At 45.4% G+C, this 27,998-nt stretch overlaps 1 protein-coding gene across 6 annotated transcripts; it reads right to left on the bottom strand.

Annotated features, from left to right (window-relative positions):
- Nucleotides 1-4,758: 4,758 nt before the first annotated feature.
- LOC135370040 (uncharacterized) lies at nt 4,759-27,716 on the bottom strand. 6 transcript variants are annotated; one of them, XM_064603712.1, is made up of 3 exons: nt 27,197-27,716; nt 25,064-25,193; nt 4,759-6,453 (listed from the first exon to the last, which is right to left on the bottom strand). In XM_064603712.1, the coding sequence occupies exons 2-3, from the start codon at nt 25,118-25,120 to the stop codon at nt 5,650-5,652; spliced, it is 861 nt and encodes a 286-aa protein (XP_064459782.1). In that variant the 5' UTR covers nt 25,121-25,193; nt 27,197-27,716; the 3' UTR covers nt 4,759-5,649. The 6 variants fall into 6 exon arrangements, with proteins under 6 accessions (XP_064459782.1, XP_064459781.1, XP_064459786.1 ...); XM_064603711.1 differs by lacking the exon at nt 27,197-27,716 and adding an exon at nt 26,262-26,940; XM_064603716.1 differs by lacking the exon at nt 25,064-25,193 and having other exon boundaries at nt 27,197-27,713.
- Between the last annotated feature and the right edge of the window lie 282 nt (nt 27,717-27,998).

Here is a 27,998-nt window from a genome sequence, read left to right as displayed (position 1 = left end):
GCGAATTCGAGGGTACTGCTCGCCTCCGAAACAAAACGGAGGGTGAGCTGTCTAAGTATAATGCGATTATGCACAAAAACAGCAGTCAAGTGAGGAGTCGCGTGGTGTATTAACTCTGCAACAATAGGTAATGTCTGTGTTTCTTACTGCTCTTCGTCTGAGACAATCGCAGTAGGTTCATCGAAAGTCAAATTTGAGGGTGCCACAGAATTCCACATCTCTGTCTCTTTCGCAATAAGTGCTCAACGTAACATAGACGGCCAGTTCTGGAATCTTGCACAGGACCGCCCTTTGTTTCCGAGAAACGTCATTCATCCCCTGTTTGCACGTACTTTTTGGTTCGTGATGCGATCGCCTCAGGATATCCAAATCTCGATGTACCCAAGATATTAATTCTCTTTGGAACGTACAGGGGATATACAAAATTGGATATCCCCAACAACTAAAATATTTTGAGGAGATATACTGGACGTTCATGTGACGTCCATGAAACATAGCGACAGTTGTGACATCTGGGACATAATTTGAATCCAATCAAGAATATCCATGGGACGTACACAGGATGTCTCCACGTCCACGACGTCTGCGACACATTTTGGACATCTCGAAGATATTCGTGGTTTACTGGGTTTGACATATGTTATTTGGACAGCAACTTTTTCCTTGCGCTGAGAACAAGCAAAAACTTGTGTGAACCTTAACTAGATATGGGGGAACAAGTAAAACCGTTACATACCTCTATCGTTCGCGTGCTGCTGGTCATGCAACGTATTTATCTGTGCGTGAAACTAGCCGAGCGCTTTTACTGCTCCACTCAGCAGTTCATCACATTATATAGACAACCAGCCTGAGTTACAAACACAGTATTAGAATGTCAGAAACGTTATTGGTTATACCTTGAATCTGCACACGAATCAACTGCAAAGGCTCACCCTCTCACCGTTACAATGCTCTTATAGTGAACGTGCCCCAACAACTTGTAACAGACGCTATTGTGGATGCTCTGGTCTCCCTTCGCGTACGCGTTGCGGTGGAGGGCGCACATTGGGGAAATGCTCTTATTTTTATTGTGCGAGCACCTTTAAACACGTTTACTTTCATTAATTAACATATGTATATGTTTTGTAAGTATGCAGGTTACTTTCCGTTAATAAAACCGTGGCGTCGTCACTTCTGATGCATCAAGTAAAATAAGTGCACATTATATTGAATTTTAACAGTCAGAACAACGGTTCATAAACGTCCCACATTTGTCCCAATATCCCGAGGTGACATCGCAGGGATATACCTGGACGTCCAAACAGTGCCCATATCCTGTTCTCCTGTATGTCGCATGGATATATATGGGATATTCAGGCTGCTCCCGGGCCCCAGGGATATTCCTTTGTCCAAGATGGGATATCCTACAGACGTCGTCAGGACGTCTGTTGTTGGAAGAACTTGAAAATGCTGCTACAGTGCCTGGAGGGTGTTACCCCTGACTTCCTCGAAATCTCTGAAGTTCGCCAGTGCGGAAAGTATAGTATAGTCTGCAAATCTGAGAATGTTATCCGCTCACTCTTGTTGACATCCTCGTTTGGAGGGCTGCCCGTCGAGGCATTCATCCCGCACCATCTTGCCTGCATTAAGGAGGTTGTTGGGGGTGTTGACATCCTCCCCCTGAAATCACGTCGTCGTATCCTGACAGTTAGCACTTTCCTCTCCTTGTGCCAGAGCCATCTGTCTTTGAGACACAATGAAGCCCCCAGGGACATGCGTTTCTTGCTGGGCAGGCGGTGGCGCAAATCAAACACCCCGCAGCTTGTCTTCGCTGAGCTCTTACTGAAACCTTTGGGTGTATCGCTGACGGAAGTCCCTCTGCCTTGCTCCTGCCCCTCAGTGAAAGTTCAGGATGTCTTTCAACCCGGTACGAGTTTCGCCGACCGCCCCCCAACAAGCTTGAGGTCCCAATCGCTTCCCCGAACACCTGGTGGTAGCCAGGGAAGGATAACGGGCGTATTTCCGTTACCGTTTCCATTTTCGTTTCCGTTACTGTTTCTGGTAATGGAACGGCTGTTCCAGAGCTGCGAGACGTGCGAGAGGACATCCCGTCTGGCTCTGTCAGCGCCCTGTTTTGCCCAAGTGCTGCTTCGGTGTCACACGTACACGGTACACAAGTAATTTTACGTCGTTGGATTGCGCAGATCTTGCAAGATTTTTAAAGAAGTGTAGGAGCATGACTTGAGTCACCGAACCCAGCAACCCCGTAACCTTCATTCATTGGCGGCCGCTCTCAGTAGTAAACAATACATGTGTTTCTGCACCACTTCCGGGTTGGTGCCAAACGACATCGCAGCAAATACGCTCTGCGCCAGCCATTGTTACAATTATCGCTTCTGATTTGAGGAGAGAAAGGGCAGTATACGCCTTTTTATGGCAATTCAAATTGCCACAAAGAGGTGTACGCCAAATGGGCAAAGTGAAAAGATATCATTCTGGCTGGTTCCAAGGGTCTTTAGTCGCAGACGGACCGGAAGTCTTCGTGACACCAGAAGTGGTGACGGCGGCTTGTTTATATTTACCCAAGAGCGTCGTGTATACTGCCATAGCCACCGTGAAATGCTATGCTGTCATTCTCGTTCTATGGTGGAGTCTCACGTCTTCATGTTACGTATGTAGGTATAGGTGATGTCACAAGTGGGTAAGCGACTGATGCACCCTCGATATCCAATATTGCGCTTTATTGCCATGCCGTCGTGTAGTATTTAGAGCATTAGAAGGAATGGAGTCATCAAAATACAAAAATAAAATGAAAAGGAACTGAAATGTCATCGCACAACAGTAATAGCCATTACCCGAATTCAATACCAGACGATAATTTTCGTTTCCGGTAATGGAGGACCGTGGTATGCGTTTCCGTTATCGTTACCATCTCCAATTTCGGTAATATACTGTTTTCGTTACCATTACCGCTACCCTTCCCTGGTGGTAGCAACTGACGCGTCTGATCAGCGCGCCGGCGTGGGCCTCGTTTTTCCCCGTCTCGACTGTCGCTTCCCCATCCGCCTCCCGGACTACACCCGACTGTTCGAGAGGGAATTCCTCGCTATAGCCCTGTCCGGCCTTCTCTACACCCTAAACCCTCCGGCCTGTTCTTGCAAAGCGTTGCTCCTATAAGACTCCCTGTCAGTCATCACGTCTCCGAAATTGTTCTCACATGAATCCCCGGACACAGGGGCCTCACGCTCAGTGAAGCAGCTGACAGCCTGGCGAAGATCTCTCTAACTGGGCCCATCATCGATATCTTGCTCCCCCAAATCATCAAATCCGGAGGTTCTTGGGACTTCCCCCTGGATACGACCACCTCCATGGCAGCCCTGCTCCTCACGCCACATCCCGGCGCGAATTTTGAACCCCCAAAGTACATACCAAGATTCCCTCCCATTCTGCTGTCACTTTTCACCGAAATCCCATAATTACAGAATTAATGCATTTTAGATAATTACTCACCTTGTAGTTACAAACCCTCTTCGAGAGAATGTCCGCCAGGCCATATAACGACATTCATGCTGCTCTCATTTTACTACGGTAAGCGAGGAAGAAGGAAATGATGGATAGAAGAAAAGTTGATTGGGACTGTCCTTGTCCTTCCCGGTGTCTTCTGGCAAGTCCGTATTGGTTATTGCGAGCAACGTGTGAGAACTGTCTTTAGAATGGCAACATACTGTAATAGTCCAACGGACAGCTCTCTGTTTCTGAGAAGCGGACTCTATGCCATGGGAACGATCCCAGAGTAGTGGTAACATCTCATTACGGCCGAAAGTCTCATGACGCCGATAATCCTTTAATCCCCAAGTGTCTCATTACGGCGGAAAAGAAAAAAAGAAGCATCTGCCGTGTTAGCAATCACTATGTCGCATGCTTCCCAAAGTAGTATATCACCCTGCTTCATGATTTGTTGCAAAAAAAAAAAAAAAAGAAGTTAATTCTCATTTGTATCTGGTATGTGTATTTCCTCCCCGTCTTCGAGGAACATGCTACGCATTGATTCTGTGAGCAAATTGTTGGAAGGACTGCTGCACAGGAATGATCCTATGACATTCTACTAGTCCCCTCTTCAGCTCAGCAATGGCAACAATGTTGGCTACGTAGCTGGCCTAGGTTCTGGTAGGGAGTGTCCATGCTGTAGCTGAATCCTCCGTCGTTGCACGTCGTTTGTGTTTTCGGGTTTTATGTTTTTTTTTTTTTAAGTCCGGGGGGTAAAGATCCGGTTTCAACTGAGTAGCCGTAAAACAGGGTAAAATCAGCTGATATCGGGTGGAAGTAGTGGAAAAAAAAAAGAGCTTCACACAGTTTAAATTGACATAAGATGCAGAACTGCTGTGCTGAAAGTAAAATGCTTAGTGTTCTTAAGGGCCGGGGGCTCAATTGGCACTTTGCAGAGTTCATTTGTGGGTTTTTGCTCCACGTGATGATGATGCAAATTGGGGGTGGGTAAAAACAGGTTTTACCCTAAAACGCAGTGCCCTATTTGTACCGGTTTCACGTGTCCTCGTCCCAGTCGTAGTGCCACACTTCTCAGGTACTGTGAGCAAACTGCCCGTTGGCATACTGGAAAGGTGGCTCCACAGGAATGTCCTCCAGTATTCTTCCAGTCCCCTCTTCAGCTCAGCAATGGCCACATTGTTCGTTTCGTAGTAAGCAGGTATGGAATTATCTGTCAATTGATTTCCCTTATCTTTTCTTCTGTCGAAGCTCTTGTCACACTTAAATGCAAGATATTTCCAGGAACTCGTTTATTGTCACTTCTATAATTTACGACACATAACAGTGAACAACATAGTATGTTAGTCCATATTTCACATTACATCGTGACATCATCAGTCCACGACGTCGGGCAGGAAAGCGTTTTACAGCAAATAAATAGAGTCGAAAGTAATTGCAGCGGGTTCAATGAAGCACCAGCACGTTGTCTCGGATATGTTCGGCGCGTCGTATTTGGAAGCGACGCACTTGCACGACAGTGCCGCTAATGAGAACGGGTCGGCTCTACCCAATGGTTTATGTCGCAGAAGCATCATTACTGCATGTCCTGGAGGTGTAATGAATGAGTGACAATTAGCTTCGTCTTGCATATTCCCATATCCGTCAGGCGCAGTACCGTTGCAGACCCATATCTAGCCAACATAGTCACGTAAGCCATAGAACGGGTCCAATGACTCACTCCATGAGTGCAGCCATATCCCCGCGTTCTTCGTGCTTTTTGTGCGTGCCTCAAACAGCGCATCAAAGAATAAACGCATTCATAATAGCTGCGTAAGGTAGATAAATAACACATTTTTCTTGCGTTTTCCACCGTGTTTCCGTTCACAAAAATACAAACACCTATAAAGCGAGTTAAATCGCGCAGCAGGCCGCTGAAGGCACAAGTACGGTATACGTATTTGGGTCGCATTACCCGTAACGACACAGTGGACCGGCACAAAGGTTCCCTCACTTGAGCGTGCGTCTGGGAACCCATCGTCAACTAGGATTTGAACGGCTGGAATTACTGGAACTATCTAGCGTTACTCGGCGGTTGTACTCATGAACAAGGAATTAGGAAGTATGAATGAATAAAAGCGTCCATTTTGCGCATCCTACCGCCACAAATGTGCCCAGAAGACAAGCCTATGCTTCTTCCTTCTTCTCAGGGGGAGATACCTCCTTCGAGTCTGCTGCTCGGTTAAACCTCTGCAGCCCGACTGCTAATCCCTCGCGTGGAACATTTCCCGGCACAAAGAGTCCGTGTGCACTGCCTGTGTACGGCACACCATTGCGGTATACCGTAGGTCTGTACGGTACGCCTCTGTGGTACAAGACTGGCGGCAAAGGCTCCCCAATGTCATTGAACGGAAGGGGTGTCCGCGACACAAAAGGAAAGCGACGAGATTCCGGCGGACCCACCGATCGTTTTGGTGAGGCTAAAGGAGTTCCGATTACACCTCCAGGTCTGACCACGTCGCCCTGATGGTAATCACCGAGGGCGTTACGGTAGTTATTGTCATCCTCATCGTCGACAGGCGCAGGAGTTGTAGGCCGGTAGCGTCCAGGAAACACTGTGGCACCAGTTTTAGCTCCCGGAGTGACTAGAACGTCTCCTGATCCCGGTTGTGGTCTCTGCCGGGGCTGCACGCCGTTCCCTGGTTGGATCGTCTGGACGGCGCGATAACCATCGCGGCCGGCGGTGTAGGTGACGATGCGCAGATTACCGTTGGGGTCGGTGAGGCCGTACCGTCCGTGAACCTCGCCGTTCTCGTCTCGCCATTCTTCATGGAAAGAGTGAGCTCCGAGGACGCCCGTGTTGTAACCGAAGTGGTAGGCGCCCGTATCGGTAGCGATGGCTTGATACTGGACGGGGTCGTGGATGTAGTCGACGGCTCCAGACCAGGGAAGAAACGGGAGGAGGAGGAGGAGGAAGAGTACCATTCTCACCTGCACAGATAATGTTTCCAATTCATACACGAGAAAGTTTCTTTAAAAATAAATATTTCAAAGAAGGTTCAATCGAGCCGCCATCCTTCAGTCTTTCGAGTGGGGCGAATCCTAGCGTCGTCTGCAGGTTCAGAAGAGTCCCACACTCGGACATATGACTGACATATGACAAAATTTTGTACCAGAGGTCTCAGGTTTTTTACTAGCTTTAGAAACAATAGCAGCAACATGTTCAAGTTTCAAGTTTTTATCAATAATAACCTCTAGATATTGCAGTCTTCAATGGTTTGAATGACCTTTCCATTCAGTTTGTAATTTAGGACATGCAGTGTGCGCGTAAAAGCAATAATATACTGAATGATTAATATTTAACGCCATGCTCCAGCTTTTCCACCGCTGAAAAGATCGCTTTGATGTACCTTGACATCATTTGCTGTCTAGCGTGCTATATCCCCAAATACCCTGACAAACGAGTCAATGGCAAGACCATTTTCCAAGTGGACGTGGACATAACATGTGGGACGCTCGAATGTCATATCAGTTGAATATTGTTCCCTACAACTCAGGTAATCTTTAGTCCAATCGAGGATCAATGGCGTTAGGTGAAGTGAAACATATTATGGCTGATAGTATCGAATGCTTCTCTGAAATCAGTCAGTGCGAAATCAAATAAGTTGTGTCATGCATGAGTGGTTGTTCTGGGCGGGGGAGAAAGCAACGCTGCTTAATTTTGACCCGAGATGAACGGTTGCTAAAACTGAATTATTATTATTTTTTTACAAACGTTAGTCAGTTACGTGACTCAGTGACTCCCTCTATTGAAGCAGAGTTTGGTTCAAATGCGGCGTTCCAGCTCGGAAGCTCGCGTAGTCGTATTTGAGTCGCAATATGGAGATTCCTCCCTTCCTTCTGTATGTCGCTTATAGCCAAAGCTGTTTCGCGGTGCTAATGTAGAATAATGAAAGCGAAATGCACAGTGTAATGTCGGCGCTGCGTTTGCTGAGAGTCGGTCATTAGTGATGAGCGTGGATAAGTAAATTTGTACCGGTAACCCGCTGCGCGTGATACCCGCTAGAGCACTGCACGGGTTGAACTTTTACAGCCGGTTCGACTAGGCCGAGTAGCCCAGAAATTCTTGGGCCGGTCATAGGTAGCCCGAGCTCAGGCCGTGCTATCCAGGGACGGGTACACCCGACTCAGAAAAGCGGTTTTTGGAGCCACTTTCACGAAGGGCTCAATAATTCCAAAACAGGTCCCTGAGACATCGGCCAACGGCTCATTTATATTCACTCATTCATTTAATGAAACTCCTCCAACTTTTAAATGTTACGTCGAATGCTCTCTGTTTTATCCAGCGGGACACTCAAAGAAAGGCCATTCCAGAAAAAAAACGGGCGTCGACACTCAGTGATTTTTTAGAGCAATTACTTAGTTTCGGTTTACGAATTTCTTGCGGGAGCTTTCGTTCAGCCAACCGGCTGCCGTGTTCATCCGCCTGGTTCACACACGGGGTGACGGAAGATAAGGAGAAGAGATGCTTCGGTGCATTCGTCGTCATCACGATAAAGACCCACTCTGCAGGGGTTTCTTAGTTTCCGTCACCCCGGGGTGAATACGTAATTGGCCGGATAGCTGAACGAAAGAGCGCAAGAAGTATGTAAACTGAAGATAATTACTCTAAAAATCACAAAGTTGGCCGACGCTAGAGGTTACGGTCGGTAAAACGAAGGTTCCGAACACGTCCGAAGTCAAACGTTAGGAGTTTAATTAATGAGCGTATGCAAGTGAGCCGCCCATGCACTTGTCGGTTCTTGGCCGGTATCCTCACTGAAAAGGAAGCTTTTCAATGGCACCAGCTGTTTACGAAGCGTTCAACTGCGGGACCTTCGTGAAACACTCGGTAGAGAAGCGTCATCAACACAACCGCCACGGATACCACTCATCATGGTGCTGGTGGTGAAGATGCGCGTCCTGGGCAGACTTGGAACGGACATATGTCTGAAAGCGTCCGTTCATTCGGCGATTACTAGCCCCGGCAAATAAACGACTGGCACAGCGGTTATCGGCCATCGTCTACCCGCTTATGCCTGACATTTGTGTCGAGGTTAGCCAGACCTTAATAAAACTCGTTATCCGAATAAAAAAAGAACACGTGAATGCTGTCATGTCCATCCTTCATCTGGTAACGGATCGCCATCTTCTGTTGAATAATAATTGTTCCTCCAAGCTAACGTGCACGACCAAAGTACTTTATTTGATAATACGTACTATGGTAAGCTTTATGAAAGGGAACACGTAAGCGCGTAGCACATAACCTCCGTTGCCACTTGTTGCTGTGCTCTGTGAACCACGCCCTTTCCACTTCACCACAGAATGCCACGCGCTCCCTTTCATAAAGCTCATGTAAGTACCTATTCACTGTACACAATAATCCCCTTACAACGTTCTAATTTTCAATTGTTTACATTACCGTCACCTCCAATTAAAACGAGAGTCGCTAATCCGAAAGGGTCCCACGTGATCCGACTGAGAACTAAAGGAGGTGTCGCTAAAAGGAAAAGACAATTTAAAAAGAATCTTTCGTTTTTAAATTTAATTTACTTATTTCTGGGGTGCAAGGTTTTGGCTAGCTTGTACAGAATAGGGAAAAGCGTCGAAAAGTACATCTCTTAAAATCAAACTTCCAGAATTTACATTTAAAATTAAATCGTGTAGGTATCCACAGCGTCAAAATACGCAGGAGAAAAACTCCGCAAAATCAACGGTTTTTACCTATTTTATTTATTATATTTACCTACCTAACAATTTACCTATATGTGATTAGTGGACAGCTGGAGCTTTCTATGTCCGCATCGGAAAATAGTACGCTCTTGACTCTTGGAATGAACATTCATTTGAAAAGAAGGATTTCGCCATACCGCAAGCAGGTTGTCTGCACATTCTCTCTGACTATGCGTACTTGGTTTCTTTTTTATTCTAAAGAACAAACGTAAGGAAGTTGTTCCGGTTTGTGGGAAAAACCTTGTTCACAGGTCAACCCAGGAACGTGAGCGTTATTGTTGTATTCATACGCGTTGTCCTCTGCACCACTTTCAACCGGATATTTTGAATTCCTCCGCTGTTATTGGAACAAGCAAACTTAATTATGGTTCGTTAATATTGTGGGCAGAACATGGACAGAAAATCCGACGTCAACTGCCCTTTCAGGTACTGTCCAGAGCGATACAGAGACAGTGGTTTCTGACGTTTATCGATCCCAAGATTGCGTAAGTGAAAGTGGGGTGGTTTAAGCTTGAGCTGCACTTGTGCCTTAATTATTATGGCTACATATAAACGCGTGGCACTTATCTGAGGCTTTTCCGGGAGACCTCCTTCAAGTTGGCACCGGAGCATATCCGTTTAGCGAACCTCGGTTTGGAAAATAACGTTCTTGGGGAAATGGCGACGCGTTACGTTTTAGCGAGAGTCGGTTTAGATGAGATGAGAAAATTACGTTTATAGCCTAAACATCGGTTTCGTTTTTGTTTCTTTCCTCCATTGAGATACACGAGAAGTTGTGTTGTTAGTGTCCGCGTGGGAAGACGAATGACTATGATATTGTGAACCGAACTCTAGTTCAGTTGAACACAGACAGATGAACTCCCACAAACGCATCCTTTTTCGCTTCACGTTCGATGTCGAGGATTTCGGTGAACACGCGAAAAAATGTCAGGTGGTTATTTCTAGCTGAAAACTGCGGAGAATGCCAGTAAAATCACTACATCAGTTATAGAATGGCGAAATTTTAGTTGAGTGGCTACGAGGAATACGGGTTTATCCGCATTTTACCCGCACCTGCAGAGACATTAGATTTGTACCCGCAAAACTGCCCAGTATATACCCGCCTCTGACGACATCTGTCCCCCAGCTTTTCGTGTTCGCTGAGCAATTCGGTTTGGCACGTTTTTTCTTCGCGTGAGAAAAGGTCGTTTTACAGACTGTATTTGAGGTGTCGTGCTCGAGCATTCGTTTCCAGTATGAAATGGTTCCTCCCGCGTGTTTGTATTCTCATCTGAGAAGCCTAAAATATGAGCTAAAAATTAAACTGCTCAATGGAAGCGCGCAGCACAAGAACTAAAAAAAAAACAAACGAAAGTGAGTAACTTGGGGAATTTTTTTCTCGCGCAGCAAGAGGTCTAATATCACACATACAACGATACAATATAACAATACGTGTCTATTTTCATCAATTAGTGAATAAACTAATTCAGGATTCCACCCGGAAACTTAATTTCCTCATCTTGTAGCCCCAATGCCAAAGAAAAGCTTGGCCCCAGGCCATGGAAAAGCTTGGAATACAAATACACTAATCGGCAAAAACTATCGATTAAAATGAATCACCCTGTATATACAGTAATAAAGAATTTCAAAGGCAATGTTTTGTCCTAGGTGGTGTCCTTGGCCCTCGTGGTCGCACCTGAGCCCCTGGCGCGCGGCGTGGAAGTGCCGAGAGAAGAGAGTATCATCATCATCGTCATCAACTTTGCATTCTAACATAAGCGCGCATTATCTACGAAATATCGGTACTCTTCTACCAGTGATAGTGCAATTGAGTCAAACAGAAATAAAAGACAAACGCGCAAACAGACAACCTTTATTTTATAGTCGAACACTGGACGTGTTCGACTATAAAATTCGTTCGAACTAATAACGTTCGAACGTTCCATCACTCTATGTTGAAACCGAAACCAAAACTTGATTCTCTAAAACATATCTCGCTAAACTGGTAGGGGAACCAGTTGGCACACAACTGCCTCGCTAGCATGAAAAAAGCAAGGAAAGAAAAGCAAGAACAGTTATGTAAACACTTTCCAAGGCCGCAGTCATCCTACTTTTACTTTCTGCCCGCAAGGTCGACCCTTCATTCGATGGACCTCATTTATTTCTGTCTGGCTCCCACGTGGTGATTGAGCGCGCACGGAAAACACACGATGGAACGGTATCTTTCGCAAACTTTTCGGGTTAGCGACTCAAGTTAGCACCGCGAAGCAACTATGGCTATAGACAAACCGAAAGGTTGTACGACAACAGCCTGTGTCCTTGAAGCTACCATCTTTCTTTCATCATCAAGATTCCTTTCACCTTGAAAGTAATCAGAGTAAGTCCCAAACACGGTGAACGAGACAGGTTTCACGGTCACGTCAGTTTGCGTCAAAAATAGAACCTGAAGGCAACCGAGCTTCGTAGGCCTAAGTAAGAATGAACACTCCATAAAACTAATAAATCTATTAAATGAATTAATCCTGCGCATTTTCCCACGAATTCCATATAGTATTGACTTTACCATGAAGTGCGGCACACTACATTAAAGCCACCAGTGGCGTAACCAGACTCGCCCGATTGCGCCAAATAATTGACTTGGACGTTCGTTACCCGTATTTCCCGGTGCAGTAAAAAAGTGTTCCGAAGCGTTATACACGGATGTATAGAAAACGGTTGCAAGTTTGGCGTCGTGCCATTCTCTCTTGGTGTTGTCTTTGCGAAATATGCCTAGTAGTGTAGATAGGCGCACTTTGGCCACGCTGGTTTATATATTATTTTCTCCTCGGATTTGCACGATTTGCGTCGGTCGGCAGGTAAACGAGAGGAGGGGCCACATACTATCGCTACATCAAACACAGACTTGTGCCCGTTGCCAAAAAAAGGAACTAAATACCATTACGCGTTACTTCACAAAAAAGTAACTAAATACGCTACTCGTTACCAACATAAAAAAGTAACGAATTCTCGTTACTCAGAGGTAACGAGTTACTTTTACGCTACCGCCGCATAGTTAAAGGAGCCAACAAACATGCCGTCACTTGCCTTCAACTCATTATTAATGAGGAATTGCACTTCACAAGAAGCTGATACTCGAAATTTACATAAGTGATCTTCGTTCTCTTTCGTGTGAAGACATCTGCTGCCGAAGTGGGGGTGGTCGGATATTATGAAAACACCGATCACCAACGGTTCCCAAAAACAGACGAGGGGCTGCGTCATAATTTAGGGCGTTCAGAAGCTTAGCAAAGACAAGAAAAGGCTAGAAGTCGAAACGCGTTTTTTGCAGCCATAGCACAATTGGTGCCCATTCTTGGGAAGGAGTGATAGTCGGAGAGCCAACAATGAGCCTCCAGCGAGGGACTGATATTCTGAGTGTGGTCGTGGGTCACGCACTGCGCCCGCCACACGGAGTGCCCAAATGTGCTCCCCCGCGCTAAAGAAAAGGAACGCCAGTAATGAGTTACCAATTTTTGTAACTGATTCCGTTACTATTACCATTTTTAAAAAGTAACTGAATCGCTATTTCGTTACAAAAAAAAAGTAACCGTTACTAAGTAACGAGTTACTTATAACGAGTTAGGCACAACTCTGATCTAACAGCGTAACTTAACTGATAACGACAGGATAGCAAGCGAGCTGCTGGTATAGATCCATCACTTAAAAACCCGAGACTATAGGGGACAAAAAACGACAACACATACAAACTGAACCTGTCCAGGAAAGGCGTCGTTGCCCACCAAAGCTACTTTTTACTCACAATTAAGATACTCCGCGAAAATGCCCCACTCTGTAGGTGGTTTCCTTGACATACTCCTAAAGAGGAATGTACATGTCGTGACATAAACACGGATCCCACAGTTTGGCGTAACGACGTCCGATGAATGCATCCATTGTTTGAGTCCTCGAGGAAAATAGTTAGCGGCTGACTTGGATCTTGAAAGTGTGCCAAGAAAAAAGTACCATTGTTAAAGGAAGAGCCGGCGATATTTCTTCTTTCTAATAGGGTTGCTATACAGCTAGGCCTATGGATATTAATGGAATGGATATAAAGGCAAACCGCTGGCCGTATAGTATACCAAACCTTCAGGAGGTAATGAAAACATTTATATTTCGCGTATTTAATGACGTTGCTTTACAGTATGAAATATCTTTTGAGCTTTAAATTTGTGGTCGTCAGCGCCATCCGACAAGAAATTAGATGTCATCCACAAGCTCATACTTTATCTATGGAGCCCATCTTTCTCGTGTAGGGAATGAACGCCTTTCATTGCCTTTATTCATAGTGTGTGTGTTAGCGCCGCGAAGCAATTGTGGCTATACAGACGTGGAAGTATGCGTCCTGGGCCGACTTCAAGGGGAACTATTCGTTTGGAAAGTCTGCCGAAAAACCCAGGGTTACCCCACGGGAGCTGGGACGATAATGTTTCTGTTCTCTGTTACTGCTACTATGCGCAACTGCACGTGGTGGTAAATAGAGCAATATCGCCGGAACGCGACTAATATTACTGCGAGAAACGGTATGTGTGTATATATATATAAAGGTCCAGTTGTTGCGAAACGAGATCACATGCGCCGGCGTTCGTTTACAGAATCATCACCGACGTAAAGTTGAATGGGTCGTCTTCGTCAGGACGCCTCGGGTCACATTGCAACAACTGGCTCTACTTGATAGCGCTCATATGTACACATTCGGAGTATTTGTCGATATAATCTTGCGCTTCTTACGTGTCTGTTTCAGCAGCTTCTAGACGGTCACAGAGAAAGATGTTTCCTATGCAAAACCCGTATCGTAAGTGCTCTATGCAAATTGAGAAAGAATTTCCCTACCCGTGCCACGAAACAGCGAAGGAAACTGATATTTTTCTTGGAAAGTTCTCGTGTAACTAGTGTGAGCCGACGTGACATCCTTTCAAAAGAATGCAAGAAGAAGAACATAATTCGAGGACACATGTGAGAAGGAAACTTTTTCCTTATTTGTCGAGCTCGAAAATAGATGGACCATCGGAATGGCTTTTTTTAATCTTTCGTCATAGAGCTTCTTTTTAGCGGCATATTACGGAGGTCACTCGATCCGGAATGTAAACAAATTTAACTTCCAAACACATGGTCCTTGGTACTCCTGCAGTGCGCACATCCTGTGTTATCAGTAGGTCATTCTTGTCGGTTCTCAGAGACCGCTCCCAATGGGGCAGCTGACAGTGATGGATGTCGGTTTTCTACTGGTAACCCCTTTGAGGCATTTGGTGAACCGAGGTATTGACGGATACTGACAGGCCAACATAAATAAAGAAGAAAACGATTACGTTGTCTCTGGAGGAATGGGAAGAAACAATATGTGTCTCGTATCCCTTACCTCCATATATCACCGCCACAACAATATGGATGAGTCTCATTCTCGCCATTATTTCGCACGGCCAATGAGTAGCCGGGAATTTATGAACATCGTCGGGTAAAGATTTCTCGGATCAGATGTTCAGGTTTCTGGATATTGGAGTTTCAAACGCAGATTGTTAACCGGGGTTCTTTTCAATTTTATTTAGTTGTTTTTATGCCAGTTGGGTGACAATGGTGACCAAGCGCAAACTATATTACACTTCATAACGAACCCTGAGACTGGAGAAAAACACACTAAATAGGAGAAAAACAATGAAACGTATTCTACGGGAAACTTTATAGATATGTACGTCTGTTATTAGCAGTCCTTCTGTTTCCTACACGGAGCGGTCGAAAATGTTTCTTTCCGCTTTTCTCCCTCCCTTTCGCCCTTGATGTATATATCTGTGTGGGATAGAATAAACTTTCAGCTGTGTTTGAGACTCCTGCCCAGTCTCAGGGTTCGTTATGAAGATCAATTATCACCAGCTCGCCCACTTTCTCGCCGCTCTTTATATTACACACCTGTTGTCCATATCCGGTTTAAAAAAGGGGTTTCAGACACCGCGTGCTTCATGTGGAGCGAGCGAGTTTTGATCCTTGTCATTGAGATGATTAAACTTATTCTCACAGTGCGGCTAGGAGTGTGTCCCTTTAATTACAGTTATTTCGTTCACCCCTACTTGAACTCTAGCACGCATGCTTAGGTTGCGCTGGTTTCCACAAAAGTAATTGCATGAGTGAGAGAGAAAAAAAATATATATATACATGGGCTTTATTTCGAATGCACATTTCCTATTATAAATGAACTCATTACGTAGTCAACCGCCAGTGAACAATCCAGGAATTTTCTAAAGGAAGCGCGAAACTTTATAGTTCTCCAACAGTATTTCACGTTGGAAGCAGCTGTAATGAGACGGTCCTTTACTGGGGAAATGCACGCAATGGTAGATATCTTTTTCGCAGAACTTGACCGCCCGCTGCTATAGCCAACCGTATGTTTTATACCGAATGACTTTCCCGTGAAAACAAGAAGCCACGTATGCTGTTCCGATAATTGGCTCGCGGTTTCAGAAGGTATAATTCTGCGCTAAGTCTCAGTACGATACCCACGTATATACGTTCGTGTTAGCGCCGCAAAGCAACTGTGGCTATACGTTAGAGATAGGCAGGTTGGTACATAATCCGTCGAACATAGGAACGGTTCGACGAGCTGTGGCTATGAGCGGCGTACAGACGCGTCCTGGGCAGACTTCGTCCGGAACGTTTGCCGGAACAGCCAGCGGGGACCCTCCCGGTCTCGGAGTGGAAAGCGATCATCCTAACCACGTACTATATGCCACCCACGTGCTGGTACCCACGTAGAAAGGAATCATTTTCTCAGCTATGACAAATTCAGTAGTTAAAGGAAAATTTTGAGCTATTTTTGCGTAAGTGCTAGGACAACAATTTCCGCTCAATATAAAAGCAACAGGGTATACATGGTCATGGGAAGGATTCCACTGAGAGAATCACGCAAAAGGGTTGACACTATGTATTCAGATATGTTTGAAAAAAATTTGGGACAGTCCCTCCTCTGTCCCTTTCTCGGGTTCCAAATTTTTTTCACCATGTACCAGCTGGCCTGCACCCTTTTGTCAGATATGTTTCTTTCAACAACGCGTCGTAGAGCCTCGAGGCTTATGGATTGGCTCTCGTAAGCGTGACACTCTTCCCGTCATCGATGTCTGCTGTCATGTAAGTCGGTATTCGCGCAGACTAGGAAAGGGAATATCCCGTGAGTGAGTGAGTGAGTGAGGGAAGAGAAAATGCCTCTAAAAATGAATCTTCAGTATAGCATCTTCGTAATGAGGGCGATCAAAGCAAAGAACGACTCAATGAGAGCAAGTTCTTATATAGTGTATCTACATAGCTGACCAATATTTTCCAGAGGAATCCCTTTCCAGGTCTTCTTGAATCCAGACCTAACAAGTTCCTCTAATCAAGTTTCTTTGCAACCTAACAAGTGATTCCGTAACGTAAGTGAAAAAGCTTACCGATCTCGGTCTAGTCTCCAAGCCTAAAGAAGTCTGTGGCATCCACATGTGTACTACGTGAGGCGCACACAGATCGATCGACGCGGTCTTTTGGCGAGAGGCAAATGGCAAGCAGTTTGAAACTTGCGAGTGGACTAAACAATCGCGGGAATTCCCGTAATCTAAGCGGGACTTCCCCGAAAAAGCGCGCCCAATTCAAAGAAAACCTGCATCGGACGGAGTTTGATCAAGTGCTGGTGTCGTTCAACTCGTTCCAACGAGTAACGTAGAGACAGTGACGTCGACGGTATTTACGTTGCGGCTCCGTATTTTTTTTCGCCGTCATTCTGCGATGATTCTCCGATATGACGTGTTTGGCTTTGATAGGCGGACGGAAATGCTGGCTTCCGCTGCGCAAGGAGGAAATGGGTGGAGCTCTTTTGTGTGTATACCAAGAGCCAATTCCACCCAAGGTTACCCCGCGTACAAACTGTAAAAAGCGGGAAGTGAACGAATCCATTTGCTGAAGGGGTTGTGACGCCCAAAGTGAAGTCTTTCATCAGTGCAGTAAAGTGAATAGCGGACGAAACTGATTCGATTATGACGAGTGAGTGGGTCCCATTGGACGTTAAGGTCTGACGTCAGAGGTCGACGTAGTACCTTCATGGAAGCGGAGTACGACTCGTGGAAAAAACAAACAAACAAAAAAACCTCGGTACTGGTTTTAGTCTTGTCGGAGAAACTGCTGTTAGTGGCAGCTAACAAACCGAGTCGCCTAGCAAAATGTGCGTAACGACACATAAGATTTGTGATAAATATTGCACATCCTTTTCTGCGCGATAAAGAAGTGTACGTACATTCGCTTCAACACCCACCCAAGGTGACGGATATGAAATGGAGACTCACGTCATGAGAGACACGTGCAATTGCACACATAAGGGGGATGTGTCGTTCCTATATGACGCAGAAGAAATGGGCTGTTTCCTGGTCCAATGATGCCTCCTTTTCCACAGTGCAATATTCCTATTTATCACGTTTGAGTCTGCTGGCACGTAAGATCCGGTTACTTTTGGGAGCTCCGGTTCAGTCGCGACATGTCAAAGTGCTCTTTCAGGTAATTTAATACAAATTTCGGCTCATGTGAAATAACCACGCGTCTGCCTTTTCCCGGAGTTTTTCTATTAGACAAGCCATATGAAGTGTGGCTAGTAGCTGGACCGCCATGTCGACGGGCAAACAGCCCTGTTTGGTTTGGTTCTTACCACGGCGATCAATAATAGTGATTGATTGGTAAAAGAAAAAAATGGAGATGTTAGTCTCGCGAGACTGGCTACTCCAGGACGCGTTATTCAGAAAAGAAAGGGAAACTACACAATATATACATTTGGAAACGGAATGGATGAAAACATCTCCACAAAACATGGCACCAAAAGCAACAGTGTACAGGAGAGTCCACGTGTGAATCTCAATGCACAGAAAACAAAGAGCCTCAAAGAGGTACGTCGAGACGTGAACTTGCACAAATGCGCGCATCGCAGGTATGAGCTGATTTGCTGGCCAGCACCCAACAACTTTTTCCGATTATTCAGGCGGGCCAGCGATGACACGAGGGTACAACGGTGTGCACTGTACCTCGGGCAGTCTCGGAGTATATGATCCACGTCCTCAACTACATCACACAGACCGCAGTTGGGGGACGGGACCATGCCGAGCTTAAACAAAAGTCGTCCACTGTATGGCACGTTGAGGCGAAGCCTGTAGATGAGCGACGTGATGGGTCGAGGAAGCGCTGACGGTATATAAAAACTGAGATCTGGGTCTACCTTGCGCAGGAACGACGTACTTCTTCGCCATGTTCACTGCACAGACGTCTCATAAGGGTACCAATTGCTTGCTTCAGGTCTGCTTGGGTGAAATGCGTAGGGTACGTCGGTACACCACGTGCCACATCAATAATAGTGGCTTTCCGCGAAATATGAACTTTATCGCGTCGAAAAGAAAAGAAAAATGGAGCAAATTTTTACAGCTTTCATGTGTTCGGTGGTCACATGCGGCCCGCGTGTTCCAGACACCACCTGAACAAGCCGTGTCACTGGCAGACCGATGCTGTGTGATGTCTTGTTGTGACAGGATTTCGAAGAAGGGCAAAGACAAGACAAGAAGAGGCGATGCTCCGTTTTTATAGTCTTTGCGCCTGTCTTCCCATCTTGTCTAATCCTTTTTAGCCAATTATCTCCACATATGGTGCCTTGTTCGTCAACCCCCAACTGCACGGGGTCCCACTTCGCCTACTGATCTCTTTCGCGTGAAGAAAGAAAGCAGTTTCACACAGGAATGACGTGAGGACTCGTCATGAAAAAGTTCATTGCTGCTAGTTACGTTGCTCTAAAGGGAAAAAACAGACAACACGCCGAAATAAACGATTTAAAAATAAAACAACGAAGTCATGCGAAAATCCATTTTTCGAAATAACTTTTCAAAAATAAGCTGTGATTATGCACGGTGGCAAAATCAACCCGTACAAATACACTCCATGAAATCAACTCTTCAAAATAAATCCTCTCTGGTTGGCTGAAGCTCCCCTACGTCGATCCGCTTCGAAAAATAGTACGGCAGGGTCTCTATATTCACGGTTGCGAAATTCCAGATTGCGAAACAGAAAATTTTGATTTCACTCGATTTGACTTTACTGGCGCAAGAATGGCACAGACGAAAAATGGTCGACTGCTTCGCAAGAAGGTATGCTGCATTTAAAACACTAATTAGCCGCTCAACTTCAAGAGTTTTCGACGTCTGTGAAAGTCGCTGCGAATAAAAGTGATACTTTAGCGACCGTTAGGCTCAGCAGGGCGGACACTTCGGAACAGCATGTTGGTTAGTTTATCCTTGGTGATGAAAGGCAGCGTAACACATAGGGATCGGGGTTCGGAAGTTAAAATGCCCCTACATATACCGACATTGAATTATTTTAACTTGAAGTTAGATCAAGTTCGTTCTGGGCATTCTCGCTCGCGGGTGTGGATTTTATGCAGCTTTTTTCAATGGAGGAGCACGAAGCATTTATTTCCAGCAGTTCATTCCCGAAAACGACTTTCAGGGACATCGCAAATTCTTAAAACTGAGCGGTTAATCAGTCCTTAGCGGTCCTTGTTATTCCCATATTCTTGTATACGCGCCTCGTCTTCCAGCTATTATTAGAAGTCAAATGAATAATAATGGTACAAGTGTCGATATAAACGTTCCAATTGTGCGTTGTATTGAAAACAACGCTGCGTTGCCCTCAAATTAATACTGCCTCCCGAAGCCTATCTATAATTTATTTTGGCAGTTTTTATCTTCGAGGCGTGGATTTTTCATCATTTATTTCGGTAGGTGGGTTTTTTAATGCGTTATATTTAAGAATTTATTTCGGCGTACACGGCACAGAATAATATGTAATAAACGACTTGAGCCTCAAAGTTAATACTCTTTGTGAAAAGTGGCAGAAACCGAAAGCGAGGAATCGGCTACCATCAGAGCACATTCTCATCGAGCCCTAATCTCCTGCGTTAGCTCTCAACATTCGTCATCATCATTCACCATCTTCAACCAATGGGACATCCCACTACATCATAATTGCCCTCAGAGCTCGTGAGAATGTATCACCGATTTTTGAACGCTAGTGCCCATAGAAATACTTCTGGCAGAGAAAATACGCCCGTTCTACGCGGCCTTGTCACACTGAAAGACAAAACATTACCGTAAGAAAAGCGTGGAATCGTGGTCTGCCCCCAACATCTGTCACCATAGATGTTGATCACTCCAGGAGCAACATGTCCTCAGTGGAGACCGAAGGCAATTCAAGCTAGGGACTCGCAGTTAGTGCGTTCGGTTAAGCGGTCCAAAGCAGGAGTCCATTATTTTTAGGGGTTCAGTTTAATGAGGCAAAGTTAATAAGCACGCCTATTGTGACAACACAACGTGGTTCTTGTTTATTTTTTACGCTCCATTCTCAAAGTCCAACACGTTTTGACTGCACCATGAATGTCCGACATGGGGAGGTTTCACCCAGTATTTCATTTCGTCTGTCACTTTATTTGCAAGTACAACTTTTGACGTCATCGCGAAATTTGTGAAAATTAATAAACACGTTTACAGTACGTTGCGTAGAAAACCTCCGTCTGTCTTTAGTAGCATCTCTGGAGCGACCAACAACGAGATTCGTCAATGGAAAGCGTGGCTTTAGTTGGAGCGCTTGAAAGCTTAGGTAAAACAGGATAAACAGTGCCAGTGAAAACTGCACTAATGCGCGCTCAGAAAGATGTGGCGAGCGTGCTCCAAGATAGAGCGCTACCGGATGACGCAAGACGTATAGTATGTAACCATGTGCGACGCATAGCGAAGGCAACTAACGCGCATCGAAACTGACAGCCGTCTTCTTGTTGTGGAACACGACCACGCATCGAACCTTCATTTTCGTTGCTCTCTTCCGGCATCAGCAGTCTGAGTGATGTTGAGGCCGTTGTGACAGCTGTTGAATATTTTGTCAGGGGCGTTGTCCCATAATGTCTGTATAGCCTTATGGAGGTGATGATGCTTATTCGTGGTCGGTATTAATGCGACAAAGAGCCCCTTAAATCGCAAATTGACATACTCGACTGAGCGCACGTCTAAGACATGATCGTTGTCTCCACCACTAATCGAAAATAATCCTTCAACGACCAGAGTCCAAACAGTTCTTTTTTTTTATCTCATCTAAGTGACACAACCAGAGACAGCAGCGTCGGATAAACTTTTATCTGATTCTTAGGCCGCTACAAAAAGGAAGATTGCTGTTGTAGATTTCCTTATCTTTATTTTCCTACGTGGCAAACAAACATACTACGAGCACGCCTAAGCCCTGGCTTGTTTTAGAGACACGATTCCCCAATTAACTTCGGTTCATCGCCTCTGCCAGACTACAGTGAACCGGTAAAATAAAAGAGATAAATACGGATACAACAAAAGGTGCCATCCTACGACTGCCCTTGAATTAAATGGCCCCTTTTTGGACAGCATGAACAGAAGACAAATGGCTGCCTATTCAGGCTTCCATGAAGTTCTTTTCATTCATTGCTTACGACACCGCGTTTTTTTCTTTAATTACGCGCTGGCGCTGCCAGAGAAAAACTTTACAGATTATTTTCGCTTGGTTTCGATTTTTTTTTCTCCAATTAGAAGCACGCTTGAGACTCGGTGACTATGTACTGATCGAAAGCAGACGACTATCCTCATCTTTAGGCAACCAAAGTCTTGTTTGTTTGTTTTCCTGTCATTTCGTATGAGTGATTATAGAGGAAAGAAGTAGAAGAGACAAACGAGAGATTTTCTCGTTTTTGATTTCATGTCGGTGTTAGAATGTCTGCGGTAGAAGCGTCGCTTCAAGCTTGGGACAAAAGTTTACGGAACACTGCACTGGCGTATTTTTTCATCGGAGAGGCCCCCTGCGACTTATAAGGGAGATATCGAATGAGAAACGAGTAACCGGTTGCCTCCCAGTATGTATCCGCTACAGTTTGCTGCTCCAATGGAGCCCCGGTGTTCCGCAAATATTTGTCCCAAACTGTAATCACTCTACATATATTGTTCAGATGTGCGGAGATTGACAGAACGAAGAAGAAACCGCAATGGCGTCATTCTGCGATCCATTGGATTTCCAATATCCACCTGCCTTCATGTTATTCTCTGTGCGAGCATTCTTCTCAGGTGCATTGCACTGAAGAGAATTGCAGTGCCGCTCAAATTTACCGCAACCTCATTAGAGTTAGCATCGGAGACCCATATAACGATTCGGCTTCACATCTCCGACTACCCATAGAGGCGCTCGCGTCGTCCTCAAGATGGCGGAGAAAAGAATGTTTCCCGATGAATTTCTTGACGCATTCTCCCACGAGACACGTTTCAAGAATTGAACAAATCACATAACCCTTTCCCACTTTCTCTTTCTCGGCATTGCATTTTCTTCTTGGCAGGAGTTTATAGCACAGTGGGGCCTTGCGGTGCTTGTTGCTGTTTGAGTTCTCAAAGCCGGGAAACTCCATCGCGTACGAAGGGAAGCTTGGGTAACGTTTCGGGGCACCGCGAAGCATCGGCTGGCTGCTGTTACTATCATTCATTGAGTGCTTCCGAGGGCGAGTTAGCCAGCTGAAGCGACCAATACAAAACAACATCGCCCTGGCTAAATAACCCTCAACAGAGTATGTTTATACCCAACGGTAAGGGAAGAAACTTCTGATCGCCGAGACTCATTCGGTGCCACCTATAACCGCATTGTTTAGTCTAGAGAAGAAATATCTCATATAAATGTCAGTCCGTATGTAATAGAAACGAAACGACGTGACCTTGCTCAGAATATGATATGCGAAAGAACCAGGTATTTCACATGCAGGCTTACGCAATATGCAGAACAGATGGCGCCATTAAGTTTTGGATGTTGTCTGTTAGCGTGTTTCTGTAAACACTCTACGAAATATCGCAGTTTTGACAAACTGCTCACGTGTGTGCATGATTTAGTCACACACACACACCTAAAAAAAGAACCCTGCGAACCCCGGGATAGAGAGAAAAGAAGAAAAGCACGAAGAACGTTCTGACTGTATCAGGAAGCGTTAAAAAAGTTGCTGACGAAAGCCGGGTCCCTTGGCTGGCGTAAACAAAGGGAGCAATTTGATAGCAACGAGGCGCAACTTATAAAAACCTCTCACTTGCAAAGATTAGTCCAACCATCTGTGGTTTTAGCTCGTTACAATGGATCTCGCTGAAGACGACTGAGTTTCTCCCGGCAGAGCCATTATAGAGCCGGATTGTACACTTCTGTTGTTGTTTGTTTTGTACACTGAATGTTACTGTCTTATCGCAATCGATGAACAACACAGTGGCTCTACTCGCAGTCAAAAGGCATAAACATTTGTACATTCCTGCACTAAATGGGATTAAAAGGCACCTGCAGTACAATACCAACACTTGGAAATTGTAAACAGTAATTTATTTTCGGTGAAGAAAACGGCTGAGTCGGCTTTAGAGAGCCGTTTAGATGGAATGCCATTCTTCCGCACGACACGGTTTCCGTCATTTTAATAACAGTTGGTTGCGGCTTTCTTTTGTTGGGACGCAAAATATTACCGTAATAAAGTGCGAGCTCACAAGGTCCGGGTCCTAAGAGAACGCAAAATTATCGGAAGAATTGGCTCTGTGTTCCGCCAACCTTGATGATACGTAAAGGGGGGCATCTCGTCCTCCTGCTGTCGTGGTGCACCGTCTACGATATGATCGACGAGAATTCTTCAGAAATAGGTGACACAGTATGACATTAATTTTGTTAGTCCACCTGGGTTCTAAAGCGGGGTAGTTGATATGTCACCCTTCAAGTATAATGGCAGCAGGAGAAATAAAAGGACAAGAGGCACACAGCAACACGATCGTGCTGGTGAGTTGACTAATGCAATATCACGGGGATTAACGTAAGATTTATGCAAATTTGACGCTCGCCGCTCTCGCTGAAAATTGCAATGCGAATGCCATAATGTACGGTAAGAGAGAGAAATGATGCAAGTTTCAAGAACGAAATACCTTGTATGTGGTCCATTAGTCTGCTAGAGTAGATGTCGTAGTCGAAGGAACGTCGACGTCTGACACATCTGACGTCAGACGCGCGCTTTCAAAACCGCCATTACCCTATTTACCACAAAACACGTCGTTTTATCTTGAGACCTGACGGTGCGTCGATTAAAGATTCCACAGGTGGAGAAAACGAAGAAACACTCGCATTGGTCTTCAGCTTTTCAAGAAAGAAATCGGGTCACCTGCCCGTAAATTTTGATCTTCTAACGCGTCTTCTAATTTGTGAATTTGTGTCTTCTAATGGCAGCGTTAAACTAAGCAGATTAGGATGGATGGAGGCGATTTAGGAGGAACTATTTTTTTTTCTATACATAGTTCTACTGGAGTAGTCAGTCCGATTTAGTCGTGACTCACCACCCCAAACCGGGGCACATCCGGGAATAGCAGTGCCGCGATCACATAACTCGGACAGTCGGACAGTCTCGGACCCGGCTTTCGTCAGCAATTTTTTTAACGCTTCCTGATACAGTGAGAACGTTCTTCGTGCTTTTCTTCTTCTCTCTCTATCCCGGGGTTCGCAGGGTTCTTTTTTTTTTGGGGGGGGGGGGGTGATTTCTTTTGTTTGTTTGTTTTCCTCTATCCGTCACCATGAGGTATAACATGCGTTACAAAGAAGACGGTAAAGATTGATCGGTCTGCCTAGCTCTGAGGTGCGGGCTAAAAGACGCATACTTTTTCCATTATTGCGTTAGCAAGGCGAAGCAAGTGTGGTGCAGAGACGGAAGAATGACTTGGAGAAACGAATCTCCTCAACTCCGCGGAAAACGAAAGTGACAACTCACCTTGGCTGTGTCTCGACGCATCATCGCTGGGACGACGTTCTTATATGCAATTCCCATTTGTCCTTGGACATCCTCCTCGCACGCCTGCTGTACAGCCTCCGCACCTTCCCAAGTTGGGGCTCTCTCCGTTCTTTTAAAGAATTCCATGCCTTTCAATTTCAATTTATTTCTATTTCATAGAAATGAAATGAGGTTATCAGGCACCAGAGGTAGAGAGTAACACGTTACAAGGTAGTGCATTACTGGTCACCCGACGAAACACGTCACAGTTGACCGAGTGTTATCCCGATTTGTTGAAATTGGGAGACAGTCTCTGTGTGTGTGTTAATGGACAATCGAATACGCTCTTAAAAATAAACGTCACCTCATAGCACGCTCCTAGCCAACCATAATCTCGAATGATATCGTTATCTGCCCTGATTTGTTGAAAACGGAAGGCGTACTCCATTTTTGCGACAATTCTGAACAGCATAAGTGTCACAAAAAGAATAAAATTAATAATTGGGTGTTTACGTCGCGAGACAACTGAGTGTCACAAAAAAGCGTACGCTAAGTTGGAATGAGGAAAGGCATACGAAGGGGCTGCTGAATTTCCCAGTGTTTCTTGCAAACCTCATCTCATCGTCATTCATGTAGTTGCTGTGCTAACAATCCTGAATTTGTTTTTCTTTGCCTTTTGAGGAATAGCAACTTTCCTCACCTTCTTTACCAACTTTATTCACCTTCGCCCACCCTTGAGAAGCTACACATAGTAGATGTGATAATTAAAAAGGAGTTAGGAAGAAATATTTGGGTGCCATTTTCCCTCGCAGATGCCAGCGAAAGCGTGACAGGTCTGGAAAATGTCAGTTACGCACGATATGGGAGATGAATCTCTTCTTTTTTGAAATTGTTCGCTGAACACAAACGCTTTTCTGCAAAACCTCCTCAGCAAAGAAGTTGCTTTTCGTAGCTTACGACTTAATTGTTCTATTTTTCTCGAGGCGAATAGCGCCAAAGGTTCACAAAACAAGGAAAAGCACAAAGGAACTTTTGGGAAGGAACGGCTAAGATTAAGGAACTTGGACGCTGCTCAAGACCCAAAGCAAGTGGACTGTTATTGGAAACATGTGTTCTCACAACACCGGAGCGTCCCACGACAAAAGAAGGCACAGCACCACAAAGTCAACAAGTAACAAAACAAGGTTTAATTCCATACCTTCGTAGCAGTGACAATCATTGCCCGTAACCAGCCAAAGAACCCCACCGGCTTTTAGTTTGGAAAAACAGTTCTTATCAGTGTTGCGTCGTCCCCCTGGCGGTGCACTCACGACCATGTCATAGGCACCCCTTCCCAGCGCCGCATTTTTGGAAGGTAGTGGTGGCGCTACTCATCATCCTCAACTTTTACAATACTTTGTACTTCAGCTTACCTTAGTATCTCTGTACAAGCGATGGATATTCCACAGATGTTTCATTCTGAGGTTGAATATCATCATCATTCTACGCGTTCTTATAGGAGCTATTGCTGTCGTCTGCTACGGTAGTCGTACGTACGCTTCTGCGCGTTCAGAATTCAAATTTCCATCGTCCAATCGTGATGAAGATCTCGCGTGCCGATAAGTAGCGCCCCTAGCGGATCGTGCGGACGGGCTCCTCATAGGGGTTGTGGATTATGACATGGTTGTTATAATCTAGTAGGTCGTCTCCCTCCATGTCCACCAAGAAGAGTTGGATCGCTCAGACATCTTCTACGTAAGCCATTGCGAAGTTATACTTCCCATTTCGGTATCCACTGGCCGCTGGAAACTGGCAGGCGAATTAGGCCACAAGGCATCCGTACGAACTCAAACGAACCCCCATATAACAGGCAAAGACGTCTTCAAGACGTCCTCCGGGGCATTTTCAAAAAAACCCCAGGGAATATATGTATATCGGTACGGGAAGGGATAACAGTTACTGCAGTAAGACGACAGAAGTGGACGTATAACCTTGCCTTACCATCACGTTTCGGAGCCAAGACGACAGGAAACGAACCTTTGAACTGAACCGGTTTGGAGCATTTCATCAATAGCACGCTTATGCACACTCAATCATCGCGGATTAATAAACGCTAGGGTTAACACCCCTGTCTATGCTATGCAGGTGACTTACCGGGTTTCTCCGTGAAGATACCGTCAAACGGCTGCAGGACCATCATGTAATGACAGTCGTGAGTCCACACGGTTCGCTGGACGCTGCCTCAGCTTGCTGTGTCGAGCAGGCGTCCGCTGCCACGGTGAAGGGAAAAAATCGTGGTGAGCTGTGGTAAACGTATCCTCCATTGGGCACGTTCAGCGCAAACTTGTGGCAGATGATGCGGGCACCGCTAGACCGGGAAGTTGAACGACGCGCTGCTTTCGTCGGCTCCCATCGAAACAACTTCAGTCTGTGCTGAAATGACGCCATTGGAAACAAGACGTAGGGCGACATCCACATGTCGTGATAGGGAGTGCTCGTAAACAAGTGTCGCCGAGAAGAGAGAGTGTTCCCCTGTCGATAAGGGCGATGTGGTTTCTACTCAAAACTTGAAGAGCGATGCTTGGTTAACTCTGTCCCGAATGTTATCCCGGACAGAAAAGGCAAAAGAAGCTACCCAAGGAGCACAATGTACTGAAAGTCGAGTGCAATAGGGGTGGACGGTATGGATCTTATCAATAGAGAGTTTTAGCAGACCGTTGATAACGTGACCGTATCAACCGGAACCAATCAGTGGATAAGATTCTGAGTCACGCACGAGTGCGATTGGTTCCGATAGAGACGATAACTTTATCAACGGTATACTAAAACTCACGAATGTCTTCAGTTTCCCGGGTCTGTTCAAGGCCTTCCACCTGCAGTCCATCCCTATTGCACTCGACTTTCAGTACATTGTGCTGCTTGCTTGAAGAGTATCCACTTTTCATTTTAATTACTT

This window comes from Ornithodoros turicata, chromosome 10 (assembly GCF_037126465.1).
Source record: "Ornithodoros turicata isolate Travis chromosome 10, ASM3712646v1, whole genome shotgun sequence".
NCBI classification, from domain to species: domain Eukaryota; kingdom Metazoa; phylum Arthropoda; class Arachnida; order Ixodida; family Argasidae; genus Ornithodoros; species Ornithodoros turicata.
This window is presented reverse-complemented; position numbering and strand designations above follow the sequence as displayed.

Bases quoted from the DNA above. Each gene is read 5' to 3' on its own strand.
- LOC135370040 (XM_064603710.1), bottom strand. From the start codon at position 25,210: ATGGAATTCTTTAAAAGAACGGAGAGAGCCCCAACTTGGGAAGGTGCG. The intron at 6,454-25,063 runs GTGAGTTGTCAC...TTATCTGTGCAG, and splicing joins TGCGTCGAGACACAGCCAAG to GTGAGAATGGTACTCTTCCT.